The sequence below is a fragment of the Vespula vulgaris genome, chromosome 10, assembly GCF_905475345.1.
Source record: "Vespula vulgaris chromosome 10, iyVesVulg1.1, whole genome shotgun sequence".
Lineage (NCBI taxonomy): Eukaryota > Metazoa > Arthropoda > Insecta > Hymenoptera > Vespidae > Vespula > Vespula vulgaris.
Genome location: NC_066595.1, coordinates 4,520,964 through 4,547,895, shown reverse-complemented (window position 1 = coordinate 4,547,895; position 26,932 = coordinate 4,520,964). Strand labels below are relative to the sequence as shown.

Below are 26,932 nucleotides of genomic sequence, written 5' to 3'. Positions count from 1 at the left end.
AGAGAGAGAGAGAGAGAAAGAAAGAGAGAAAAAAAGAGAGAAAGAGAGAGAGAACACGATCCTCTTCTTTCTCCTCCTCTTCCTACATTCGTCACAAACAATTAGCGTTTCAATTCGTAGAAAAATAATATCCTATTGTCTCGTATATTCCAATGTGATTTTCTTTCGTCCATCTTGTTTCGCTTCGCATATGTCGCCATGATGATGACGATGAAAAAAAAAGTTGCTTGGGAAAGATTCGATCGAATTTCTAGCAAATTAAAATAATAACGCTCTGTTAATTTTATAGCGGAGATAAAACTAATCCTAAAACTAATTTTCGTTTCGGTATATATGACATAGATGACGATAATCGATAAATACTATTTTCGAAATCTCTACGTACGTGTGTAAATCATTATTCGATAATATAACAAATACGTAATAACTGCGTGACGAGAACATTTGGAAAATGGCAAATAAAATAATGTATATATATATATGTATATATATATATATATATATATATATATATATATTTATACATATTTATACGTATAAAGGATTATTACATTACTTACAAGGGACAAATTCATCCATTGCCGAATTTTCTAATCGGGATGACGACGCCGAATGGACGACCAGAAATTCCTCTTCTTTTTCTCACAAAACTTGCACCAACACAATTAATTTATAATTAACACTTTCACAATAAATACACTTCCTTTTTTCACAAATAGGCGAATTGAAATTATCTCACAATAAATAACACTTTCCTTTTATTCAATAATACACAATTAAATTAACACGCGATAAATCGATACGCAGTAAATGAACACACAATAAATTAACACACACTAAATTAATACGCACTAAATTAATACACATTAAATTAACCGACGCGGAGACGTTTACCGAAGAAAGGCCCAAAGTAATCTCAAGGACCTCGCGAAATACTTCGTCGTTAACCGTTGCCCTCTCCCCTCCCCCTCTACCCCTCTCGCCCATCGAAAATTTGTCGATCGATGCTATTGGTCGATGACCGTATTAATACGCCAACGGACCGCGGAGTAACACCTCTCGTTAAAACCGTTGTTCCTAAAACGCCCGATCGATGTTCATCTACGCCATACGCGAAATAGACCCACCTATGAATAATATTTATTATTTAGTAATTGTTATCGCAAGTTCGTTAATGACTAATAGGTATATATACATAAATACATTAATATTTATTATTTGATTCTTGGAAGGAACTTTCATGAAATATTAAGGAAGGACGATCGTCCTTTGTAATTTTTTCTTATTATTTTCCGTTACAATTGGTACGCACGTACGTATGTTAATATACGCGTCGATGTATGTACATGTATGTGTTCTCGATCTTCTTTGTCGTCGTGTGACCTTCGGTTGAGTTACGACGGTTACGAAATAATAATAGTGGGGGATATAGCTAAGGGAAGAGATCGTGATTCCAGATTTTTCTTCTCACATTCGTTATTGTAAGCTCTCTTGGTGCGGAACGTTTGCAGAAGTCGTTGTAAATTTCTTCGAGTAATTAGAAGGTTAAAAGCGAGTTTTAGTCAGGTATGTTAAATATTTATAACGCATAATAATCTACGCATTCTTATTACGCATTTAAGGATAATTTTATAATATTACGTATCAGACAAATTTATATCGAGAATTTCGTCGAAATTAACCTTACTTTTCTCGAACTTTCTCAAGGGAAATTTGACGAAAATGTTGGAAGAAAGTAAAATAGCGAAACGTATCGAAACTCGTCGTAAACTTATATTCGTTTTCCTTTTTTCTTTTTTTATTAGGTTAAGATCATCATCATTATCATTATTATTATTACTATTACTATTATTAGAAAAATAGAATACAAAGAATATTCTACGAAAATTAAGTCGAAATTAAGCATACTTTACTCGTGATTTTTTTCATAGAAAATTTGTCGAAAATGTTGGAAGAAATTTCGAATTGCTAAACGTATCGAGTTCTTATATGTTATATCGTAAACTTATATAACATATTTGTTAAGTCATGAAACTTATTATTACTATTGTTAGAAGAATTATTTTTATAAGATATTTTCTACGAAAATTACGTCCACGTTAATCGATCTACCTCTTCTCGAACTTCTTCGAGAAAAATTGGACGAAAATTTTGGAAGAAGGCAAATTAAAAAAAAAAGAAAATAATAATAATAATAAAAAGGAACAAAAAAGTGAAATTATCATCATTATTATTATTATTATTAAAATTATTAAAATTATCTGTAAAGGAATTTTTCGAAAATTACGAGGTCCAAGACGACTTGGCACTTCCCGAACATTTTTTTTCTCTCTTCAAAGAAAATAATTCGTCGAAAATGTTGGAAGAAAGCAAATTGGTTAAACTTATAGCGTGTCGTCGTAAACTTTATCTTACTTTTTCTCTCGTTTATGGTAGATTCGCATATAAGCGGGCAAAGGTAAATGTGACTATCATAAAGTTTGGTCATAGCGTAGACCACGTATATTCCGTGTAACATAATCTCACATTGGTCGCTTATATGTGTAAGCTCTTGTATTAACACACTTACTATACCAACTTAATATATTGTGCAAGCAACTACTAACACTCGTTTATCAAATTCGTATATAATGCGTGTATATATATAGATGAGTATAGCTTAAGGTATTTCTACGTATGCGTGTGCATATGTACACGAAGGACGACAAACGTTGCACTTAACCAAATTTGAGCAATAATGTTAAACGTAATAGTTTCTCATATGTTTCCTAATATACTATTTAATCCCCACAGAAATGTTAAAATGCTCGCAAGAATTCAATTGTTACGCACGTACACATACACACACAACGCGTATACGTAATACAAAAAACGTATGAGAGATGCAAAATTTAAAGTCCACTTTTGCACGATAACTCGTTATTACTTTCACGATAGTAGTAATTTCCTTAGGAAAACGTATAATTATTTTTTTTTCATATCCGATCCTTTAAGAGAAATTCAGAAGGAGGTACTGAAGGAAAATCGAGTTGGTTCGTTGATACGTAGTCACGAAAAAAAAAAGAGAAAAAAAAAGAAGAAGGAAGAAAGAAAAAAAAAGGAACTTAGGAAAAAGTGAAGTCGTTAAATTTCAATTTGTTCCATTTTCTATTTTCTTTGACAAGCGCAATTTTGATTCGTGAAATCTCATCCTTTTGAAATTCTCTTCTACAATCTCTCTCTCTCTCTTTCTCTCTTGCGAGTGTGCGCGATGTAATTTTCTCTCGCTCTCTCTCTCTCTCTTGCTTTTTTTTTTCTTTTTTTCATCTTATAAAAATGTTCAATTTTCGTGCACTCTTATGACTCATTTTTATGAACGTTTTATGTTATAAGGAACTTATAGGACGTTGATAAAGAACGCAAAGTAACAAAGAAATAACCCTTTTATATAGTATGTACTAGAAGAGTCAGGAACTTTGGTTAGATGAAGTTGCTTGGTTCGCGGAGTTTAATAATCTGTTTTATCGATAGGATAATTGAAAGACCACTTTACTATGTTCGATTCGAAGAGAAGGACGAGAGGAGAATGGTGATGGAGATTAAGGTGGAGAAGGGGGAGAGAGTGAAGAGGAGGAGGAAGAGGAGGAGGAGGAGGAAGTGGTAGTGGTGGTGGAGAAGGTGGAAGAGATGGCGAACTGGTGAGAGAGAGGGGGTGCTTGGTCGTAAACGCATTATAGACACTTCTGAATGCAATTAGAGCCCGGAATCGTCGAAGGACTTTGAGAGAGATAGATAGAGAGAGAGAGAGAAGTTTTGGTCACGTTCGATAATCCGAAACCGACTTCAACGGTCGACAATTTCCGACTTTTGCTTTGCTTCTTTCTTAACAAACAATCTTTTTTTCTCTCTCTCTTTCTCTCTCTCTCTCTCTCTTTCTCTATCTCTCTATCTCTCTCTGTCTGTCTTCTCTTCTTTTTTATATTATATTTACGTTAGAAATCCTATAAGCTCTTTCGCATTTCTTTGTATAGAAAGCGCGTTTGTTTGTCGTACAATTTTTTTTCTCCTCTTAATAAATATCGTAGAGAAGTGGAAACAAAAAATAAATGAATAAATATGATATAATCAATCAATAAATCGATATAATCATAAAGAAATAAAAAGTAAATAAGTGAATGAAAAATTAAAAAAAAAAAAAAAGAAGAAGAAAGAAACTTACGTAGTAACGACGAAGAATATCTCAAAAAGAAACAATTTTCTTACAGTTGAACTTTCCGAAAGAATTTGTTGCGTTTTCCCTATATACACGTTATTTATGTATATATGTATGTATGTATGTAGGTAGGTAGATATATCCAATAACGCGGTAACGACCGTAAAGTTCGTAAAGAGCAAAGGCAAAAAGCCTCAACTGACATTGAAGTTATACATACGCTTCTAATGTGGCATCTCCTTCTCCGACATTGTTTACACGACAAGAAGGGTTTTGCCCGGCTGCTTTTCAGGGTAAAACGACCTCTCTCTCTCTCTCTCTCTCTCTCTGTGTCTTTCTACTCTACCAGTTTATTCTCTCTTTATTGCTCTTACGAAGGAAGCAAGAGCACAGGCCAAAGTTATTGCGAGACCCACAATTCACCTGTGCACGAAAATCTCTTAATCTAAGCTTACAATCGCATCGAATGAATTACGTTGGTGAAATTCTATAACCACGTAGTCACCACAGCAATTCATTGATACATACATACACACACACATACATATATATATATGTATATATATATATAGAAAGGAGTTTAGTTCAAAGGGTTCACTAAAGTATTACGAAGAATGATTTTTATCTTTACGAGGTCATATTTCGTAAGCGTAAAAATAGCCAAGTTAGATAAATAAAATGGAAGGTTATCGTTTATCATTGTTACTGTTGTTGTTGTTTTTGTTATTGTTATTGATATTATCGAGGCAAGTTGAAATAGATAAACTGCTGCGTAGTTGCTAGTTTTCGATTAAAAAGTCGATCAACGATTTCACGTTTACTTTGAAACGAGTTTAAACTGACCGATTGGTTTTACTTATTGTTAACGTTAAACGGGATTGCTACGATGCTGAAATAAAACGCTTACGAAATGGAAGGTAACGTCGAGCAGGAAAGTTCTATCTGTCTAAAAGCTTACAATGGTTTTTACGAGTCCCTGAAAACATTAACGTCGCTAAGTCGTTAACTCGATGTCCTTTCTCTATTTCTCTTTTCTCTTTTCTCTCTTTCTCTCTCTCTCTCTCTATGTGTGCCTCTCTCTTTTTCTATCTCTAATTCCGAACGTTTTCCAGCAAAGAGTTGTTATACATAAATTTAACGACGTCAGAATAAAACCATGTCGTGCGTTTGAATTCTACCTGAGAATAACAATAATCAATTTCGCACGAACGCTTGAATATTTAATAGTTCGTCGTAAAGACTAGTTTAAACGTTCGATCGTTTAATTATAAGCTCGATCGTACTTGACGATGATGATGATGATGATAATGATGACGACGATAATGATGATAATAATAATAATAATAATAATCGATGAAATAAATTAAAAATGTAAAACTATATCGTAGAAAATATTTTACATATCTCATCTACCTACTTACCCGGTTATTTTAGTTAAGTAATATATTATAGATATATTTTAATGAATTCGTTTATAGAAAAATGGCGTCAGTATGTACAGTGTGTGTATATAAGCGTGTACTTGTATGTTTCAGGCCTCGTTTTACTCGACAGCACTGAAAACCTTGATCTCCGTGTCTACTGTGATACTGCTTGGCCTCATATTTGCTTACCATGCCTTAGAAGTTCAGGTTTGTATAAAAATATAAGGCGAGCTTAGGGCAACTTAATATATATATATATTTCTATCTTTCTCTTGTACATTATAGCGTGCGCGTAAACAATCGTGCAGGCTGAACGCTTGCTCAGTTTAGAATTATGAGCGTCTGCGTCCGATGCAGCTACGTTTAACGAACGTATTCGCGTAGCTGCCTCGCGTAAAAGGATTATATTCACGTGAGTAGATTCTAGTAGACGAGAAAAACAGTTTATATCGAAATGTCACGCTAAGGAAAATTATTCAACGAGAAATATGATCCTCGATAATATCTCGAATAAGTCAGTCATTAGGACCTATTTCCGAATTTAATCAAAAGATACCCCCTTGGTTATCGTCATTTTTCTTTTAATCTTTGACATAGGAACTCGAGAGAATTAAATATAAAAAAAAAAGGAGAAAGGAATCTTGAGAACGTTTAGAATCGAAAGATACTACTCTCTCCATGTAACTCCCCATTCGACCTTCTTGCGATGATGTTAGAGTAGTACCTAAACCCTTTTCACTAGTCACTCTTGACAAACTTCCGTTCGTTTCCGGTAGAATATTAAAGAGCCATCAAACCAAGACACCTACTTTAGAAACAGAGATTCTCAAACTTAGAAAATCCATTCGACGAGTGACAAGACCCATTTTCTTCTCTTAAATATTCAGAGTTTGCAATATTTACTAAGGATTAAACGATTCGGTCTAGTTGATATTATATCTTGGTTTTTTTTTTCTCTTTTTCTTTTTTCTTTTCTTTTCTTTTCTTTTCTTTCTTTTTTTTTCTTTCAATCTCGTACATATAAACGACACGATATATTGTAAGTCAAGTTATAATCGAGATTAATTGCAATCTTTAAGAGAGTTAACATTTTTATTTTATATATATATATATTTTTTATACTTTGCTATTCTTTCTCTATTTTTCTTCTCTCTATATTTTTTCATTTCTTTTTTATTACCATTCGATTTTCGATATCCTTTAACAACGATATCGATATTCCGGTTACCCTATAAATTGTCTTCAAAGCTTAGAGTTATTGTGTGTCTGTCGTTGATACAATGCCACGACGATATAAAATTTCGAGTAGAATTAAACGAGACTATAGAAATATTCCTCGTACGTCGGTTTATAATATAGCTATCTTTCGTAAATAAACGAAGGAATATATACTAGTGATAGTAAATATTTTAATTAGAATAATTTATCTACACTTTTGTTGGAATTATTCGAAAAATTTTTCTTTAAAAATCATTAACGATATCGATTACAAAATCTTATTATTTTACAATAAAATCTTACAACATTGCAAATTTGTTTAAAACGATCGATTGTTTGCGAAGTACTATATATATATAGATGTGCGTGTGTGTGTTATGTATATATTCGTAGATATATACAGATATATTCTAGAACACGACAGGAGTAATCATGGAGGACATAACATTGGTCGTACGTCTATTTTACGGCTATTGCGTTAAAACAAAGCATGTGTGTACTCGTGTGTGTATACATATATATACACATATACATAGGTATTATATATGAATACACCAAGGTTGATAGAGGTATATACAGATGGATAGTCAAATTCGTAACTTCGATGTCACATAGCTTTAACATTTCTGTAGGTTATAACTTTCCTCTATCTGCACTTCAATACCTACGATAATATCTAAAATTTCATAGTTGAATTCGTTCGTTGAATCGATTACTTATTAATTTAATTCGATAAAACATTCTCAGTCATTTTACAGCCTAAATCATTCAATCATTTAACATATTAATGTTATATTTTTCTATTACAGATGAAACATTTTATTTAAGTTAATATTAAAAATAGTAATCGTCGTCGTGTTTTTGTTATTACAATTATTTCCCTATTTTTTATACACACACACACACACACACACACACACACACACATATATATATATATATATATATATATATATATATATATGTAAAAAAAAATGATCTTATTTAATACGATTCGATAGAGATTTATTCGTTTACACTTCACTTTGTAACTTGTAGACATGGCGACTCCTCGCTCCAAAGTTAAATTTCCAATTAATTCTCCTTTGCGTGTGAAACCCTTTTCGTACTCTCTACAGGATTCAGGAGGGGCACGTCAAAGGGGAATTAAGTTTGTCGGAATCTCGGCGTATCATCGATGAAATCCATGAGTCTCTGTGAGAGAAGATACGCGTGTATATATGTATATATACATATATGTGCGTATGTCGTGATAACTACGCGAGATCTCTCGCATCTCTCATGCTAATTACGAGTAATATAGAGGAGTGATAACACTAGACCGTCTCTCTTCCCGAATTCCCCTCGAATTGGACGACATTTTGCGGGCTGGACAGAACATTGGTATCAGGAGAATGCTTCGTCCTTCGTAGATTATGTAGAGGTAATCTGTCTCTCTCTCTCTCTCACCCTCTCTCCCTCTGTGTGTGTGTGTGTGTGTGTGTGTGTCTCTCTCTCTCTCTCTCTCTCTCTCTTCTTCTGCATATAATATAGCTATATTATCGTTTAATCGAGGACAGGAATACTTCTTCAACTTTTCAACGAATTTTTAAACTCGATTTATTCGAAAATTAATCGTAAGTTATAAATGAAAAAATTTTGTTCCGTAGATATTTTTTTTTCTTTTTCTATTTCTTTTTTTCTCCCCATGAAGAAGAATTATATCTTCGTGTTTGCTTGTATGTGTTATTCGATTGGATTCTGATATATGATAGGAACGATATGATAATATAATTAAGATATGATTATTTTAAGTATTATGTCTCGGGTAATATCTATACATTAGAATTATACATATCATAATATTTATTTTGTATATTATGTACTTAATTATACTAGGTATATTTATATACTAGGTATAATAATACTATATATATGTACACACATACACATCTTAATTATTGTTTATTTCGTATATCATTGTTTAGAATTAAAGACAGTAAGAATTTTTCAAAGATCGTAAAGCAAAAATAGAGCATAATTTATCGCATTTTTAAAGATTAAAATTAGATTTCGACATCGTGCTTTAATTAATCTCGTTAATATCGTTTATTACTTATTTTCATTCGAAAAGATTGAGAATCAGATTGAGAATCACTGAAAGGGGGTGATACGGGAAATCAACTCGAGTATCAATATTTAAGTTGAAGCTTAAACGCTTTGGGTAAAAGGAGCTTCGAAGCATATATTATGAAGCTCAATTTGCTATTACCTATCTCTGTCTTATTAAAGGTAAGCTTTCTATTATAAATGTTGATGGGCAGAAAGAAATAGTAATTAATTAATTAATCGTCGATAGGTATATTTACGTTAAAAAAGACGATTTTTTTTTATTCTTCGTTTGATTTCTTTTATTTTTTTTTTATTTTTTTTTTTCTGAATCAAATCTATGAAAATTTTCTTTTCATTATTTATTATACACACGGGTGAGGATTCAACGTTAAGATGTAAATTCTCTTTGGTAATGTAAAACAAGCTTGCCTACAATGGCAGTTAAATATTATTTCCTTGTTAAGTAGAACGAACGTACACGTTGAGCTTTACACGGCCGTGCTTCTCCAATATTTAAAAGTATTTATTTACCTTTTTAATTTCAGCCAATAATTCGATTTAAAAATTTTAAAATCTTTAAAACGAATGAACTCTCGGTATAATCTTTTTATCGGTAACCTATTTATCAAAGAACAATGTTGAAATTAGTAACAAGTGTGACATGAGTTAAATGAATAGAAAAAAAAAAGAAAGAAAGAAAGAGAGAAAGAGATCTCGACTGATTCACGAATGCGAACAAGTTTGCGAGATAACGTGATTTTTATTTGAAATCTTATTTTTAAAAAGTATTTCCTTCGTAATATTTTACAATTGTAAATAAGAAACGAACGATAGAAACATTTGTAACGAATGATAAAAGTGAGTGAAATAAATAAATAAAAAGAAAAGAAATAAATAAGAAAGAAACAGAGGAAAGAAAAATCTCTCGTTTGATTAAAAAAAAAAAAAAAAAAAAAAAAAAAAAAAAAACAACGAATGCGTAAGATTTGATCTTGTAAAATCTGAAATGCAGATTTTTTCTTGTCTGTTCGCGGAATCACACGAACGACGACGCGAATCACCGACGCGAATAAAAGTCTTGGCACATGGTAAAAACCTTTCGCCCGAGAAACTTCTTCATCGTCTTTTGGGACGATCTACGATGTGTGTTGCTACGAATCAATAGAATTCATTGAATATTTTCCACGGTTTTCCGAGTTTTCCGAGTGCACTTCGCGGCTTATAATAACTGAAAGACGGCGAAGCGAAACTTTCTTAACTTCTCTCTTCGAGATCATCGATGTCTTAGTTGAGATATGGTCTGGGTACGCCCTTTTGATCAGAAATAAAGCAAATAAAATTCGGGAAGAAATCTTCGAGAGAGGTTTTTCGAGCGATAAAGAAAGAAAAGGTATGGAAAAGAAACGAAAAAAAAAAGGAAAATAAAAAGGGAAATTAAGTGAAAGAAAACTAAAAATGAAAAAAAAAAGAAAAGAAAGTAAGAGACAGAGAGAGAGAGAGAGAAAGAGAAATAGAAAGAAAAAAAAAAGAGTAATAATTCAAGACTGTTTTTAGAATCCAATCTTGAGCCCCTTTTTTTTGTTTCGTTCAATTTTCTACGCGCATGATATGCCTCCTGATTAAGAGAGAGAGAGAAATAGAGAGAGAGAGAGAGAGAGAGAGAGAGAGAGAGAGAGACGAGTGGGGGTGTAAAGTAAAAGAGAAAAAAGAAAGAAAGAAAGAAAAACGATGACGGCTTGGCTTAAGCTCGTTTTCGCTACCTTCTATTTGCTCTGGTATCGTGGACGTGACTTCATAAAAAAGTTACCACGGCTATGGATAGAAGGAATCCGGCAAGTCGAAGTCAGGGAATCGTGCCAAGTCACGAAAATTTAACGGCCACGATCTAATAGATCTCGTGTAACAAAACTTTCTTAACGAAGGCGACCCTTCTCATTTTTATCGAACCACTCTTTCTCTTACAACGAACCTATCTATACGTATAATATATATATATATGTTTTACTTAAGAATATTACTATAGTTATAATTATTATTTATATCATTATTTATATAAATTAATTATATCAATATTCAATTGTTTTATATATATATATATATGTATGTATGTAAGTATGTATGTATATATGTACATAGTTAAGTAATTGGTAGATAAATGTTAAAATCATTAATTGAAAACCAAGCTGAAATCGAACGATAAATCGTAATTATTAATATGTCAATATTCTAAAGAGAGAAAGAGCCAAATTAATTGAACCATAGAGAATTTTCGAGCGATTATGCATCGCAACCACCGTTTCCAGTCACGTTCGTTCGACTAAACTACATTAATTTGCTACCTCATAAGCGATTATCGGGTGAGTTAAATCGAATTTCTATGACAAGTTGTATCGGCGATTCTAATTATTAGTTGTTTTCTAATGTCTCTCACTCGATATAGTAACGTTTACTCGTTAAGCCTACTAGTTTTTATGTTATGGTATTTTTTCTCTTTTCTTTTTTCTTTTTTCTTTTATTCTTCTTGAAACGTTGTTATATATGATCTTTTATCGATCGAGCTCAACATTTTTGTCAGTAAATAAATATACGTACATTCTTGGCCTACATTTCATCCCATCAACGTCATGCTTTCGTGAAACAGATTACAAGTTCAATAGTTTTGACGTATAAAGATCGGGGATCGTTATTTCGTTATCGTAAATAAAACTCAAAAAGTTGGAGAATTTTAAGAAAAGTTTCGGAAACATTTTATACGTAGGAAATATCTACGTTCCATATTGACAACTCATTCGGGTTAAAGTTAATGTCAATTTTATTGTGGCGTTATACACGAGGTAGGATGTATTACACGATATTTTAGAATACATTGATATATAAAATATCAATATTTAACGTCGTTAACATTGTCTCGTCGAGCGAACGGAAATGTTCGCCTCGGTGTCCTATTTCAATACTGGTTTAACAATCATTAAATCGACGTATTAATTACATTTCTGCATATCAACTCGTTTAAATGGAACTATCGAATTAAGCACATTGAAAAAACAATGTTTCTCTTTTTTCTACTGTAAAGATTAATTCGTTATTTAAAGAGACGATTGGATTAATTGATTTTTTTTTTTTTCATTCAGTTAATCGATTTAATTCTTTTTTTATTTTTTACTTTTTAGTTTCTTTTTTTCTTTTTTTTGAGCGCGTACTTACACATTTTTAAGAGATAGATTATCGGGGAAGGGGAATGTGGAAGTGTTAAAGGCAACAACCTTGAACATTTCGCGTGACTTTCGAAGATAATATAAATAATGTTTTTTTGTTTACCCACGAGTGTCTCAAGTTTTTTTACACGAGACTCAATATATTCCACCCTCTGTTTGTACAACGTTACCATCGCTATCAAGGTAACCCCTCGTAAAGTGCACTTCGAAGGCATATAGACGAGTCGACGATGCGTAACACGTGCGACAGAGCTCCTCTTCGTGATAAAATCTTGAAAACTCTTACACGTTTATCATGACGAAAAGCTCCTTTCACGTTGGATAATGACTCGATTCTACGAAAGTAAATGGACTTAGATTCTTTCGGACATTTTCTTTCTTTTTCTTTTTCTTTTTTTTTTTTTTTTGTTTCAAACTTCGTCGAAGGTTTTGCCGTCAAAACTTTGTTTTTCTTTTTTAATCTTTAAACTTTGTCCTTGAAACTTTGTTAATATCACACGGGTGTATTGGTATTAGAAGGTACAAAAATATACATACAGCGTGGATCAGAAAATAGAAATTAATTATTAATAAATTGTCAAGTGTATAAAGGTAGATAATTATTTTTTCCAACGTAGCGATATTTTTTTATTTAGAACGTTTTTTTAATAAGTAACAAAGAGAATGAAAAATCATCTGTCTTCGTTAATGCGCTTGACCATTGACTATATCCTCGGATTATATCCTTTTCCAGCAGTAACTACGCTATTATATGGAAACAAAGCATGTCTGCACTTTGTCGTACATACTTTCCAATTCTTTCAGACGATGTTTTTATCGAATTAATAATTTCCTTTTTCTATGAATACACGGACGAAAAGAACAGAAACGTTATATCCTTTGGCTAAATTTAAATCTACTCTACAAAAAAAAGAACAAAAAATATATATTTTTTTATTATATTTAATATAGAATATTAAATAAAAGAGATCGAATTTTTATATAATTTATCTATTTAATGTAAATTGTTAGAATATCTTTATATATATTTCATATAGGATATAATAATATATCATGTAAAAAAAAGTTACATATGTCTATTTATATATATATATCTTTTTTTTACAAGAGCTAGAAAATATATTCTATATTTATTTCAATTAATATAATATTTTATTAGTAATAATAATAATAATAATAATAATAATAATGATAATATCTATATAACATTTTTTATTGAAATCCAAACGTACAACTATAATTCAATGATATAAATATTTCAATAAAGTAAAAAAGAGAAAAGGAAGTAAAAGAGAGACTAATAAGATATCTAATAAAATTTCAATTTTAAGTATTTACGTGAGCCGACGCGACAGGAAATAGTTTGAGAGAAAAGTACGAGAAAACTATCGAACGAAAGCTTTGAGAATTTATGTCGTTCTGACAGTATCAATTTCGAGGAAAGGAAGGAACGATCGGTGTGCGCACTTTCCAGTTGCGGAATACGACTCGATTTCGTAGGATCGCCATATACTTACGATACTTTATTACCGAACGCGCTAACCTCGACGAAGTTATGGGAGTTTCGTGCTTTCTCGTTCTAGCGTCAATTGCAGCTCGAATTGCAGTGCCAACTGCTACCAATCGTCAATGGTGCGAAAGGAGTAGTAACTGCAAACGTCAAAATCGAATTTTCTGACGGCTATTCTATAACTTTTTCTATCTTTTTTTTTCTCTTTCTTTAGCTTTTCGTTTAATCGTTTAAAAAATAATAACAAATATATATCGTCGTAAAATTTTCTGACAATTACATTCGGTGTGTGCGTTTGTGTTTATCTGAAAAAATTATATTCCTTTCGGTACATTAAAACGGCAAATATTTATGAATCAGTTTATAATAAATGCAATATTTGATAATTAAAATTTGTTTTAATTTGTTTTTCTTACTTTTTAATTTTCTTCTCTGTTAATTTTTTTATAGCTATTTCGAGCGTGTTTATAAATAAGTATCGTTTAATTGCAATAAATTATTTTATTTATAATACCGCTTATTTACGAGTCGATTCGATGTAATGTGAAATTTTTTAATTATTTTTTGATGAATTTATAAATTAGTATCGTTTAATTACGATAAATCGGTTTACTTATAATAACTCTTATTTACCAATTAAACCAATTTAATGTGAAATTTGTGTTACAAATTATACCCACTTATTTGTCATATAGGAATTAATTAATTTCGTGACAAAAAAAAAAATATCATGTAACATCAAAGTTGTTGTCTTTTCGTCGATTGGATATTCTTTTCGTGCGGAAAAGAAAATTTAGAAAATCGATGAGGATTCGAGGTAGAAGCAATGCATGCAAATGGAAAAGACACGTGTTCTTATTCGATCGCGTTTCGTATCGTTTTAGGGTGAATCGTGCGTAAAAATCTACTACGGTATGTAAGCAGAATTGTTTCAACGTTACATTGAAAATGATGAGACTCGATGAGACTCTTATCTTTTTTCTTTCTCGGTCTCTCTCTCTCTTTTTATTTTTTTTTTCTTTTTTTCTCCATCTTGTTATAATGTAAACGTTCATACGTGACCGGAAGAACCATTAAGAAGAATAGCACTTGAGAAAGATGGCACTCTGAACGCGTGCAACCATAGGCATTAATGTTGTCAACGATAATGAATGCGATGAAAATAAATAACGAGGTGCATTTATGCAACGCGCAGCTTTTACCGAAATTTTAGCAACAAAGCTAAAATAGTCTCCTTGTTTCACTACGACAATGTACTTATGTATAAATTTATCTATGTAACTATATATACGTAAGTATGTATATATGTATGTATGAATGTATGTGTATACACGTACAATGAGTACGCACGTTGCTCTAACTACGTCAAACAATCCCTTTTTAAATCTTAAATCATTACACGAGTTAATTAAGAATTAATCTAATAATTCATGGTACTTCGAACAGCTGTGTGTATTTACATAAAAACCTTTTCGAACTTTTAATGCGTTTAACGTATTAATATAAAAAACGTTCTCATTTTGAGAACCGGTATTTTTTTTCTTTCTCTCTCTCTCTCATCTTTTTTATTATATCCTCTTGTTAAAATTTTCAACAAAGCATGTAATTTTTTTTTCTGTTTTTTCTTTTCCTTTATTTTTTCTTTTTTTTCGTTCCTTTTTCTCTGCTTCTTCTTTTTTTTTTTTATTTTACTCATCGTCAGTTTTGACAAATTCCAACGTAAATTACGTTGGACGAAGATAATAATAACTAATAACTCGTGTAAACGAAGATAGCCGCTTACGAGAAATAGTTTCGCAATTAAACGAAAAAGAAAAGAGAGAGAGAAAGAGAGAGGAAAGAAAAAAGAAAATAAAAAAGGAAAGGAGAAAAGAGGAACGGCGTAATTAATGACCAAATAGAAAATTTCATTAACAGACGTCGGAAATAAAAAGGTAGCAAAGATTGGTCGGTATAAATCGTTCTAATTCGTCCAACGAGAGTACATTTTCTTCCGTCTCATAAATCACGCTCAGAAGAGATTTTTTTTTCTTTTTTCTTTTTTTTCTCCCTCTCAAATTCCTTCTTCCTATCTTTCCTTCGTCGTCGGCGTAGTGTTCGTCGTCGACGTTTAAAAAAAAAAGGAAAAGAAAAGAAAAGACGTATAATGGAAAAGCGAATACAACGTATTAGGGTAATTAGTAATTAGCGAAAAATCTAAGAAAAACTTGAGAGAAATCTAAGAGAAAAAATAATGCAATGTTACGGATTAACCCGAGTTAATCGTTGCGAAGAAAATATCGCATGCTTTGCGTTTAATTAAAAACTAATGTTTAATTGTAGACTTTAATATTCATCTGTAATTAGAAACATTCGTTTGCCGAGAATCTTTTCCTTTTCTATCATACTGGCACGTGTACATAGTTAGACGCGAAGCACGTTTTTCGAATTAAACGAGCTTATGCACGTATTCCGACAAAATCCTGAGAGCTTGTTCGTATAAATGCGAATGAAAATTACATCGATAGAAAAAAAAAAAAAAAATGTATCATCGAATTATTTATTTAAAATTTTTCTATTCGATCTAACGCGTGAACGTGACGATCCATATTAATTTAAAAAAAAAAAAAAAAAAAAAAAAAAATTGTAATGAAAATGTTATAGATACAAAGAATGGAACAAGTATTATATAATTATTAGGTCAGACATTTTATTATTTTCTTCTTATCTTTTCTTAATTTAACGCACCAACGTTACCGATACAAATTAGAAAAGTTTTAATCGATGCAAATTAGAAAAGTTCTAAAGTTTCTAATAACGTGGAATAGTTATCGGAAGAATGGAATAAGTATTATTGGATTATTAGATTAAACTCTTATCTATATTTTTTTTTCTTAACTCTCTCTTAATTTTTTTAATTGAGAATATTTCTAATAAAGAAAAATTAGGAATAAGCGAATTATTGAGTTATTAGATCAGACTGTTTTTTTTTTTATTTTAATTCAATACACGAATATTTCTGATAAAAAAGATAAACAAAAATCATAAAGGAAAGAGATAAGCGTCGTCGAATTATTATATTAGATATTTTTTTTTTTTGCTTCGAATTTAACATACCGAATGTTGTCGAATAAAATTAGACAAACGATAATCGAAACGTCGAATAGTTTTCGAAAGAATATGGGATAAGTGTGACTAGTAAAAATCGTTCGTTTCGGTTGATCTCCAAGAATCTGCCCTTCCAATCCTGGCCCTGACATTTTTATCTCTCTCTCCACGATTCGAAAGACAAATTGACGCCTGTCGCCGTTCGATCGATCCAAGAGCAAAAAGAGAGAGAGAGAGAGACGAAAGAGAAATAAAGAGAGAGAGAGAAAGAAAGAAAGCGTGAAAGCACACACATCTTACAATCGCTTCTGACGGAAAGCTCCGTCTACTTTTACCCCTCCTACTCTTCTCGTCTTTCTCACGAAGACGTTCCTTCGTAACCACTCGTCTTTTTCTAGTACCACTCGACTCTTCAAAAATTTACTCGCTCCGCCATTCTCATCGACTTTCATCAAGCTAAACAAATCCTTAGAAACAAGTAACAAAAGGAGGTTTTGTTCTATGATCGATAAGTTCTAGTTACCTATATATATTATATGTATATATATATATGTACATATATGTAAATATATATTATACACACACACGCGCGCGCGCGCGACGACAAACACTTTAAAAAGGAAAATTCATCCGTCTTATTATTTCAAGAAAATGGACGAGGGTATTAGAAATACAAAAGAGACAAGAAATTTATCGAAAAAACCGATCGTGATAATCATGCTTTAGGGAAGCCAATGAATTATTCAAGAAATGCACTTTCTTGTCACTTCGTTAAATATATATTTCACAGGGTTAGACTGCGCATGAAGATATCGATCATCAATCATTCGTTCGTGTCAATACCAAGAGATATTTTTTCTTTTTCCTTCTTTGAATCAGATTTTTCTGTTCGCTATCAATCATTATGTAAATGTAAATTCGCACACGTTTTGCATACATATGTAATATACGTGTATTTGTATAAGTACATACACATGCATATACCAAACGTAGTAGTAAATGAAACGTAAGCAAGTAACATGAATACAATTAGTGGGGTATTTTCGTTATTACTTTTTCTTTTCTTTTGGGAGGGAGGGGGACTTCTTTTTATTATTATTTTTTTTTTTTATAAATTAGTCGTTAACGAGCAGAAAACGATGTAAACGAGAAACCATATCCGCACGATCTTCCAGTAACAACACACTGTTTGGATTCGAGCCTAATGGCCCGTTGACCTTTTGGCACCTGTTGATTGTCGTTTATCAACGATTTGCACGTGCTGATTTGCCGTGGATCGGTCTAGTCGACGAAGCGAAACGAAACGAAAAGCTGTCCGTCCCTTTAGAGGTCATTCCTTGTTGTCGCTAACTGAATGAGACGATCGATTCTTTTTATGTACTTAAGAAAAAATGTTGGTGTCCTCCACAACATGTCCTCGTTATCGTCGAATGCACCTTTTTTTATATACGTTTAATTTAATAATTTTCGATTCGATGATCTTTCCAATAATTTTTTTTCTTTCGTCGTAGTCCATTAAAAGACACGTGTTTTCTTTTTTTTACAAAGCATCTGAACAAATAATTGCAAATAAAAAATAATATCTTCATTTTGATCTTTATTTTTTTTTTTTTCGTTACTACGTATTATTAATAAATCGTCCGTTGATAATTTAAGACAAGGAGGGACGATAGAGAAATGAAAAAAATTCATTTTTTTTTTTTTTCGTAGTCCGTCGTCCCTGCTCATTAATTTTCTCTTGGTCGTTCGCGTTCGTGACGCGTTTAATGAAGGAATGTTGAACCACAGAGAAATCGTAATTCCCTGTAATTACTTGAAATACCTTACTTAGGAAATGGAGGAGGCACTCCTGTCGACGTGAACGACGATATCGTTTTACGAAGATATTAAAGATTTCGTACGTGTTTTGGAGGACGATTGGATTCGCTTTTCCGACATCATTGTTCGATCGTTCAAACTTACGATACGGCTTATGGTATTGCTCGTTACATCGTGTTCGTTGAGAATGGACGAATAAAGAAACGAATTATGCGATTCTGTAACAACGATATCGAAAGAAAGAGAATGAGAATGACATTTCTCGACAATTTCTATTCACAGATTTTCTGTATAAATGTTGTTCAAATTTTTATTATTGTCTGGAATCGTTCGTAAGAAAATAAAAAAAGAGAAAATCCATAACGAGTTCGTATATATGCACGCTATTGTTATTTTGTAACATTCAAGAGTGCTGGAAATACACGAATATCGAAATCATACGAACATCGTTCGCTATAGAATATTGAATATCTTCCAGCGATAAACCGAATGGTCTATCTGGCTTATCAGCGAGCCACAGGACGGCAGTGCCAATTGGTAAAATTGAAAACGTTCTCGCGGCTAAGTCAAAGGCAGGATTTGTTTTGTCGAAACAAAAAGTCAAAACAAAAAAAAAACCAAAGAGAAAAAAAACAGAAACCAAAAAAAAAGCACGGGAATCAAAAAAAAAAAACGTGATCTTTTCAATCCTTGAAAAATTCTATCGGGTTAACTGCTTGTTATCGTGTAAAAACCCCTTTGATTACTCTCTCCTCTATAAAACTAGGTCGAAATATTTCACTGTACTCTGATATTTCGATAGAGTTTCAAGTATGACGGTATTTATGTAAAATTCGATGAGAAGAATACTTTACGGTTATAATACTTAACTCTGTGACACTGCGTTGTATTGTGTATGTATATATATATTTTTTTCTTTCTTTCTTTCTTTTTTCTTTTTCTTTTTTTTTTTTTTTTTAATGATAGACATAATAAAATTTAAAAATATTTAAAACCACAATTCTAAAAATGTAATAACATAAAAAGAAGTTGACTTAACGATTCTAATATTTCTCGATTGGAATATTCCAATATCATTGCTGGTATATATTAAAGAATTCTCCTTTTATAAAAGAGATCTGTTCAAAATGGAAGTGGGGAAGAAAGGAAAAAGTAGAGATAATAAAAGTTTTATCGGTTCTCTAATAAATTCTTCGATTCGTTCGAAAAATGAATAATTTCTAATTTATATCTAATTTATATATACTCGTCAGCATAGACTTTTATAACAATAATCGATCTTATCATTTTGACGATTATAATTCAAGAGAAATTAACGATTGAAATAATCGAAACTTTGAATGTATATTTCGAGTTAATTTGACGATAAAAATTTTCCGTAAAGTAATAACAAGTTTTTAGCAAATGATCAAATACTCGAGAAGCTTAGAAAACGTGAAATAATATTTTATTCGAATGATTTGTTTCGGAGGGTCGTATCCGCGTTGAGCTTTTGCAGAAGAGGGAAGGATGAGAGAGAGAGAGAGAGAGAGAGAGAGAAAAGGAGGGAGGAATTACGGACATCGCAACAAATCAAGCGTGTATAGCGCGAAGTTTAAAATCATCCTCGAGGGAGTATTCCCCCCATTTCATTCTCACGGGAGAAACGTGAATGCTCATCCTCGTTTTATTTACGCTTACGGTGCCGCCGACGATCCCTATTCCCAGTGAAAATAGGATCTTATCTCTCTAATTTATATTGATTATACGTAAAAGGAAAAACTAAGAAAGTTGCTAAAAAGAGGATGATGTAAAAAAGTATTTTGAATAATTGGTAGGATGGTTATTCGGATAAACATACGAAATGTTCTTATCCATGCATTTATTTATAATTGAAGACGTACCATTTTTCGTCGGGAAGTAAAATAATAAATCAATTTTTTTTTTTTTTTTTTTTTTAGTAGTAGTAGGTATAAGTCTAACGTCGAATAAAAATTATTGCAGTTAAAGCTACGGAAGGAAAGTGAATGTCTCTTTTTTATATACATATATATTTTTTATTTATTTTTTTATTTATTTTTTCAATATCGTTTCAACAACAAAATCAATACGTGACAGTATTCTTAGGAGTTAGTCAAAAAAAGTTCGATTGCATAAAAGGTTTATTTTTTTTTTGTTTTTCTTTTTTTTTTTTGTACGCGTGATAAAAGTCCATTAGCGATTAACAAGAATATTTTAATTTATATTTTGAAAATATTTATAAAAATGATCGCCAGATAACAAAATCAAACGACTTTGAATTTTTTAAAGTATAAAACATGTTTCTTAGGGTGTGATCAATAGTTTTGTGAAATATCTTATTAAAATGCAAGGTATATTACAATATATATCTCGAAATAAAATTAAGTGAACTTGTACCATTTGAAAAGATAAAAAGAATATTTCAAAGAATTCTCAAATAATTCTATTATCTATTACTATTCCATTGTCTTTATGCGAGTAAGTTCACTCATTTCGTTTCATGTGTAATAATTATAGAATGTCATTATAAGCTGGTTTACTAACGTAGATATATACATACATACATATATACGTACATACATATATATGTACCATAGAAAAATATTTAGACTAGCTTCTATCGTTTATTACTTCGTAGCAAAGGATGGGTCGTCGTTTTTGTTTTCTCTGTGTTGTTTCGTTCTTTTATATTTTGTTTCGTACGACAGTCGGAGTTAGGTCGTAGCAGAGTAAAGATCGGAGTTCTAAAGCGCTTTAACTTATTAAATATTAATTTTATAAAAGGTAATAACGAATAATTACACACACGAACATACACACATTTTTCTTTTTTTTTTAAACGAAGATTAATATAAAAATTCTATTTATGAACTTTGAGAAACTAGTAAATCGTATCAAGAAAAAAAAAGAAGAAAAGAAAAGAAAAAAAGTATCATAAACTATTTACGATAATAATATATAAAAATTTTCATATTATATAGAAAGTACATATACAATACGTAAACATATCTCGATAAACGGAATACATAGCAATAAGAGATATCTCTGAAAAAAAAGATGGAATGAAAAAAAAAAGAGAAAGAAAGAGAGAGAGAGAGATAAAAAAGAATGATCCAACTAAGGTAAACTAGATGTTCACCCTTCGTCTCTGTCGTCCCTTTACTCCCTATCGATAAACACAAAATCGAACGATAGACGAAAGACTATCACTGATATTGCGACGGAACTTTACCCTTGTAAAGAATGATTTGTCATAAAACTCATGATATGACGTGACAGCCTGCTATTTTATCTGACAGTAGTGGCAACGTCCATTGTAAAGAGATTTTACGATACGTCGTTACAGAAACTGCAGGCGACCACTTCTCACCATTCTCTGTACAACCTTCTGACTCTCTCTTTCTCTTTCTCTCTCTCTCTCTGTCTCTCTCTTTCTCTCGAAACGAACGGGGTTCTATTTCGCTTCTAATTAAAAGCAGTGGATTTCTGCTGCGACGTAGTGCGAGTTACTACTACCCCTACAACTATACAACCACTATTACGTGTACATGTTTAAACTGGATACCTGGCCGTTTCTATCGTATAGCAATATTCCTTGCACATTCTTGGATGAGACATTTGCGATTAAGTTGTAATACGAATGGAGAGGGAGAGAGAGAGATAGATAGATAGATAGAGAGAGAGAGAGAGAGAGAGAGAGAGAGAACTCACGTTTTAATATCGTATGAGTTTAGTACCTCCCGTCGACAAAGACACGACTGATATTGAACCGTACTTTAATGAAAAAACTCGAAAATTGTTACACCTAAAGTATAGCAACCTGAACCAACTCGACTTTATTTTATACCGATATAGTTACTTTATTTTATATGGATATAGTTTGACCATATACGTGTATATATACATGTGTATATATATATATATATATATATATATATATATATATATTTTAAAGCAAAATTCTCTTTTATACGATTCAAGCTTTATTTGCAAAATGTAGTACGGAAACGAAAATTCATCTTCTCGTTGATTTAATTTTATTACACTACGATTCTACATATAAATTGTCTATCTCGTAATTTCTAACACCGAATCCTTCGAATGTGGTTAGAAATTCCTTCGCATCCTATTGCTTTGTATTTGCCATTTCTCTTCCTTTCCCTCTCCCCCTTTCTCTCTCTTTTTCTCTCTCTCTCTCTTTCTCTCTCTGGTTTATATCTTGTAATGTGTTTACTTTACCTTCGTACTGACGAAACTCTTACTCTAGTGCAATAAACTTTGATTCATCATTTCTCTCTTTCTCTTTCTCTCTCTCTCTCTCTCTCTCTCTCTCTCTGTTGCTCTCTTTATCTCTCCTATTCTCTCTCTCTTTCTTTTTTTTATGCAATTTCTCGTTTCTGTTCGTTTGTAATTCTCCCTTCTAACAAGAAAAAGAAAAAAATAAAATAAGATTAAAAAAAAAAAGAAAATAAAAAAATAAAAAGCAAAAAAAAACAAAAGGGAAAGAAATAAGAGCGAGTAAGCGTTTGCATTCTCTGCGAAAAGAAATTATGAAAAAACGAATCTCTCTTGCGATTTTATATTAAATTATTGTCCGATGCGGAACGTAGAGAACTCGTACGTAGGTATACGATAAATCCATCAACGTGTCGCATAAAAGAGTGCTGCAATTTTTCGACCTATCTTCCTCGCCATATTTCTTTCCTTCTTTCTTCCTCTTGCTCTATCGTTCTTTTTTTTTCTTTTTCTTTTTTTCTTTTTCCAACCGTACTCACCAAAATTTCTTGGAAAAATGTCTGAAAGGAAGAAAAGCAAAAGCAGGAATAACGTGAACGAAAAAGAGAGAGAGAGAGAAGGAAAGAGAGAGAAAGAAAGTAAATGTGCCAATATGTGTTACTACGTGTACTTGTGTGTGAATGTATACATGTATAAATATTAGAACTTATCTATGCTTACCACGCAACTTCACAAAGAATGGAACATCCATGGTGTATTATGATAATCATATGCAAAGGATGAGAAGGCGCACATCTTTCAAGAATCACAAAAAGCATTCTTAGTGATGTAGTCTGTTAAAAATGGTTTTGGTAGATGAGCAAACGATTTCACAAAAAGTATTTCGAAAGCATCGTCGTTAAATCGGATACTGATATTTTGATGTAGGTAGGTGATTACTAATCGGTATGGAGAGATATTAAAATGATTATGATTATGGAATATTATGAAAATATTTGAAGCGGACATTTTTAAAATAATTTTGAAGGTATGGAGAGAATTAAAAGCGTATGGGTTTTGTATTTATGAATATCTATGAATGTAATTATAAACATCCATACATGCACTTTCTCTCTCTCTGTGTGTGTGTGTGTGTGTGTATGTACCTATATTTATCAATGAAAAATGTAACAGGATTATTATGAAATCTAGTGATATTTTTTTCCTTTAAAAAAAATGTTAAATAATAATCGCTCAAGTGGGGTATCATTCGAAAGGTGTTTTAATTCTTTTTATGATGGTTATTTTAAAAAGATTCTTTTTTCTTATTATTGTTTTCTTTTTTTTTTTAATTTTGAGTCAATAGTTTCCGAGAAAATCTTTCAGAAGTTTCAGGTTACAAATAACTTTTCATTTTACACACACACATACACACACACATACACATATCGAGCTAAGAAGAAATATCGAAGTAAATGTTGGAAATCTGAACTTTCATCGTTTTACTTACTTCCCTCGATTCGTTGCTCGACGTAAAGAAAGACGGATGTGCCGAGTTGGCAAGAGGATCGTCACGCTACCCGTGATGCAGCATTTTCTGCGGACAAATATCGACGACCAGACACGGATATATATTAAATCGCGCGAGCACGAATACGCCTTTTTTCTTCTCGAGTAAGCGAGTCCTTCGCCGTTACGTAGTAGATACATACGCATCCATATGCACGCATCGTTTACTCATTCATGTGCAAACAATATTCGAGAAAATATGCATTCATATAAGCCATATATAAACAGACAAAATTTGTTCGTAATTTCACGAACAGTGAATTAATGCGCGTTTTGTCCCATGAAAATAATCGAACGATTATTCAAAATCGAAAAAAAAAAAGAAAAAAATAACAAAACAATAAAGCTTTTCATTCCTTCCAAATGTGCTTGAGAATATTTTTTAACGTTTATGAAAAAGTCGATATAATATATATCAATAGAAAGTATATTAAGAATGAATGGAATAATAAATGGAACATAAACTGTGTATTTTATATTTGAAATATTTATATAAATATATAGGATATATATATGTGAAAGAAAAAAGAAGAAAAAGTCAAACTATTTATAATTTAAAAGATGACAAGTATTTTATACTAGCTTTATGTTCGATACGTGATATGAATTTATTGAACGTCGAGTGACATTCGGCTATGTTTCGTGATAGACCGTAGAGATAGTATATATACATAGAGATAGAAAATACATCGATCAAACGTATAATATCGCTGATATGTCCGATCTCGCGTAATACTTGTTCTCTCTCGTTCTATTTGTTTCATGTTACCGGCAGTTGTTCATGATCGATAACTGCGCGGACGATTGGAGGATCGCTATGACCTGGCAGCGGATCTCCCAGATTTCGGTTGAGTTGCTGATCTGTGCGATCCATCCGATACCCGGGGAGTATTATTTCCTATGGACGACCAAGTTGGCGAACAAGGGCGGCGACATTGGCTCCAAGTGGGTGCCGTACGACGTCACCCTCTCGCTACCGATGTTCCTTAGACTCTACCTCATCTGCCGGGTGATGTTGCTGCATTCGAAGCTCTTCACCGATGCATCCTCGCGCAGCATAGGAGCCTTGAATCGCATTAACTTCAACACACGTTTCGTCTTGAAAACCTTGATGACCATTTGTCCGGGTACCGTGTTATTGGTCTTCATGGTCTCCTTATGGATCATTGCCTCGTGGACGTTGCGACAGTGCGAAAGGTAAATCGTTTCTTACTGTTTCTTTTTTCTTTTCTCTTCTTTTCTTTTCTTTTCTGTTTTCTTCAGATGGAATTTAATGTCATTGCTGATATTAATATTGTTATTTAATTATCATAGTTATAATGGTTATTATATACTATATTCGTATACGAGTTTACTAGTACGATATAAAGTCATATAGTTATATGGTTATACTAACTAGAGGCATGCTATAGAAATAACTACATACTAGAGTATAATTGTAGTATATTAGTCTGGTATATGTAGTATAGTACTATAATTATATCAACTACGTATCTACATATGCTACGTACTGTATATGTATGCCCCCTATTATATTCAGTCGATTTGAAAATACAGTCTGTTTTTCTTTTCTTTTCTTTTCATTTTTTTTGTAAGAAATTCTTTAATTATGATTAATTATTTATTTATGAATCAACTCGATACGAGTAGCATTATTTATTTTTTTCATTTAGCTTAGTTTTTTCTTTCCTCTTTTTCTAAGATTTCTTAAAAATCCCATTTACGAAGAGTCTTAAAATATAGAGATTGTAAAAAGATTATGATATCATAGTCTTCGAAGTTGCAATTTTTGGTTCGTAATATCGACTCGTCGAATATATTGAGTTTTTTTTTTTGCGTTACTAGCTAATAATAAAAATCAGAAATCGTATTGTCATCGAATGAAATATGTAACTATCGTAGACGCAGATCATCTTTAATGACGTATTAATTCAAAAATAGGGTCATTGGATTCGTCTTTTATTTTAGTCAAACCGATAACGATGGGAATTAAATCGAAAATTTCGACATTGTCCCATTAAAATGATCGCTCGGTATCGAGAATGGATCTCTCTCGAGATTGCAATCGGCGTAATTAAATTCTTACGTAAATGGCATAGTCAAGGAAGGAAAAGAAATAATCGATCTTATATATAAAGTGATGACTCGAACGGGTTATCCTACTATAATCGATGTCATGCGTCATAAAGAAAATAAATTAAAAATGATGCAACTCTTTGTCCTTTATCTTCGTTTATTTATTTATATATTTTTGTTTCTTTTAATTTCTTTTCTCTTCCCCATTATGAAAATAATCGTCAATAGTAAGAATAGAATTTCTTTGATTTATCTTTCTCGAGAAGAACAAATTATTTCCGTGTTATTTGTTCCAAGATTTTTGAGTCACCCAGTATAATTCATAGACTCTACTCGCATGGATAAGCAAAAATGTTTTCTTCTTTTCTACCTCTTTTAAGTGACGTCTTCTACTGGCTCGATAAAACCTTCCAGGTTCTTTCTCTCTCTTTCTCTTTTTGTTCTTATATTTTCTTTCTCTCTTTTTCCTTTTCCCTTTTCTCCTTTATCCCTTTCTTCTTCTTCTTCTTTTTCTTCT

At 31.8% G+C, this 26,932-nt stretch overlaps 1 protein-coding gene across 5 annotated transcripts in view; it reads left to right on the top strand.

The window, feature by feature from the left end:
• LOC127067026 (small conductance calcium-activated potassium channel protein) overlaps positions 1–26,932 on the top strand; it is a 164,777-nt gene that overhangs the window by 129,224 nt on the left and 8,621 nt on the right. For all 5 annotated transcript variants that reach the window (XM_051001465.1, XM_051001467.1, XM_051001466.1 and 2 more), the window contains 2 exons: positions 5,728–5,823; positions 25,115–25,536. In XM_051001465.1, coding sequence (XP_050857422.1) covers positions 5,728–5,823; positions 25,115–25,536 — 518 coding nt within the window. The remainder of the gene's footprint in view (positions 1–5,727; positions 5,824–25,114; positions 25,537–26,932) is intronic.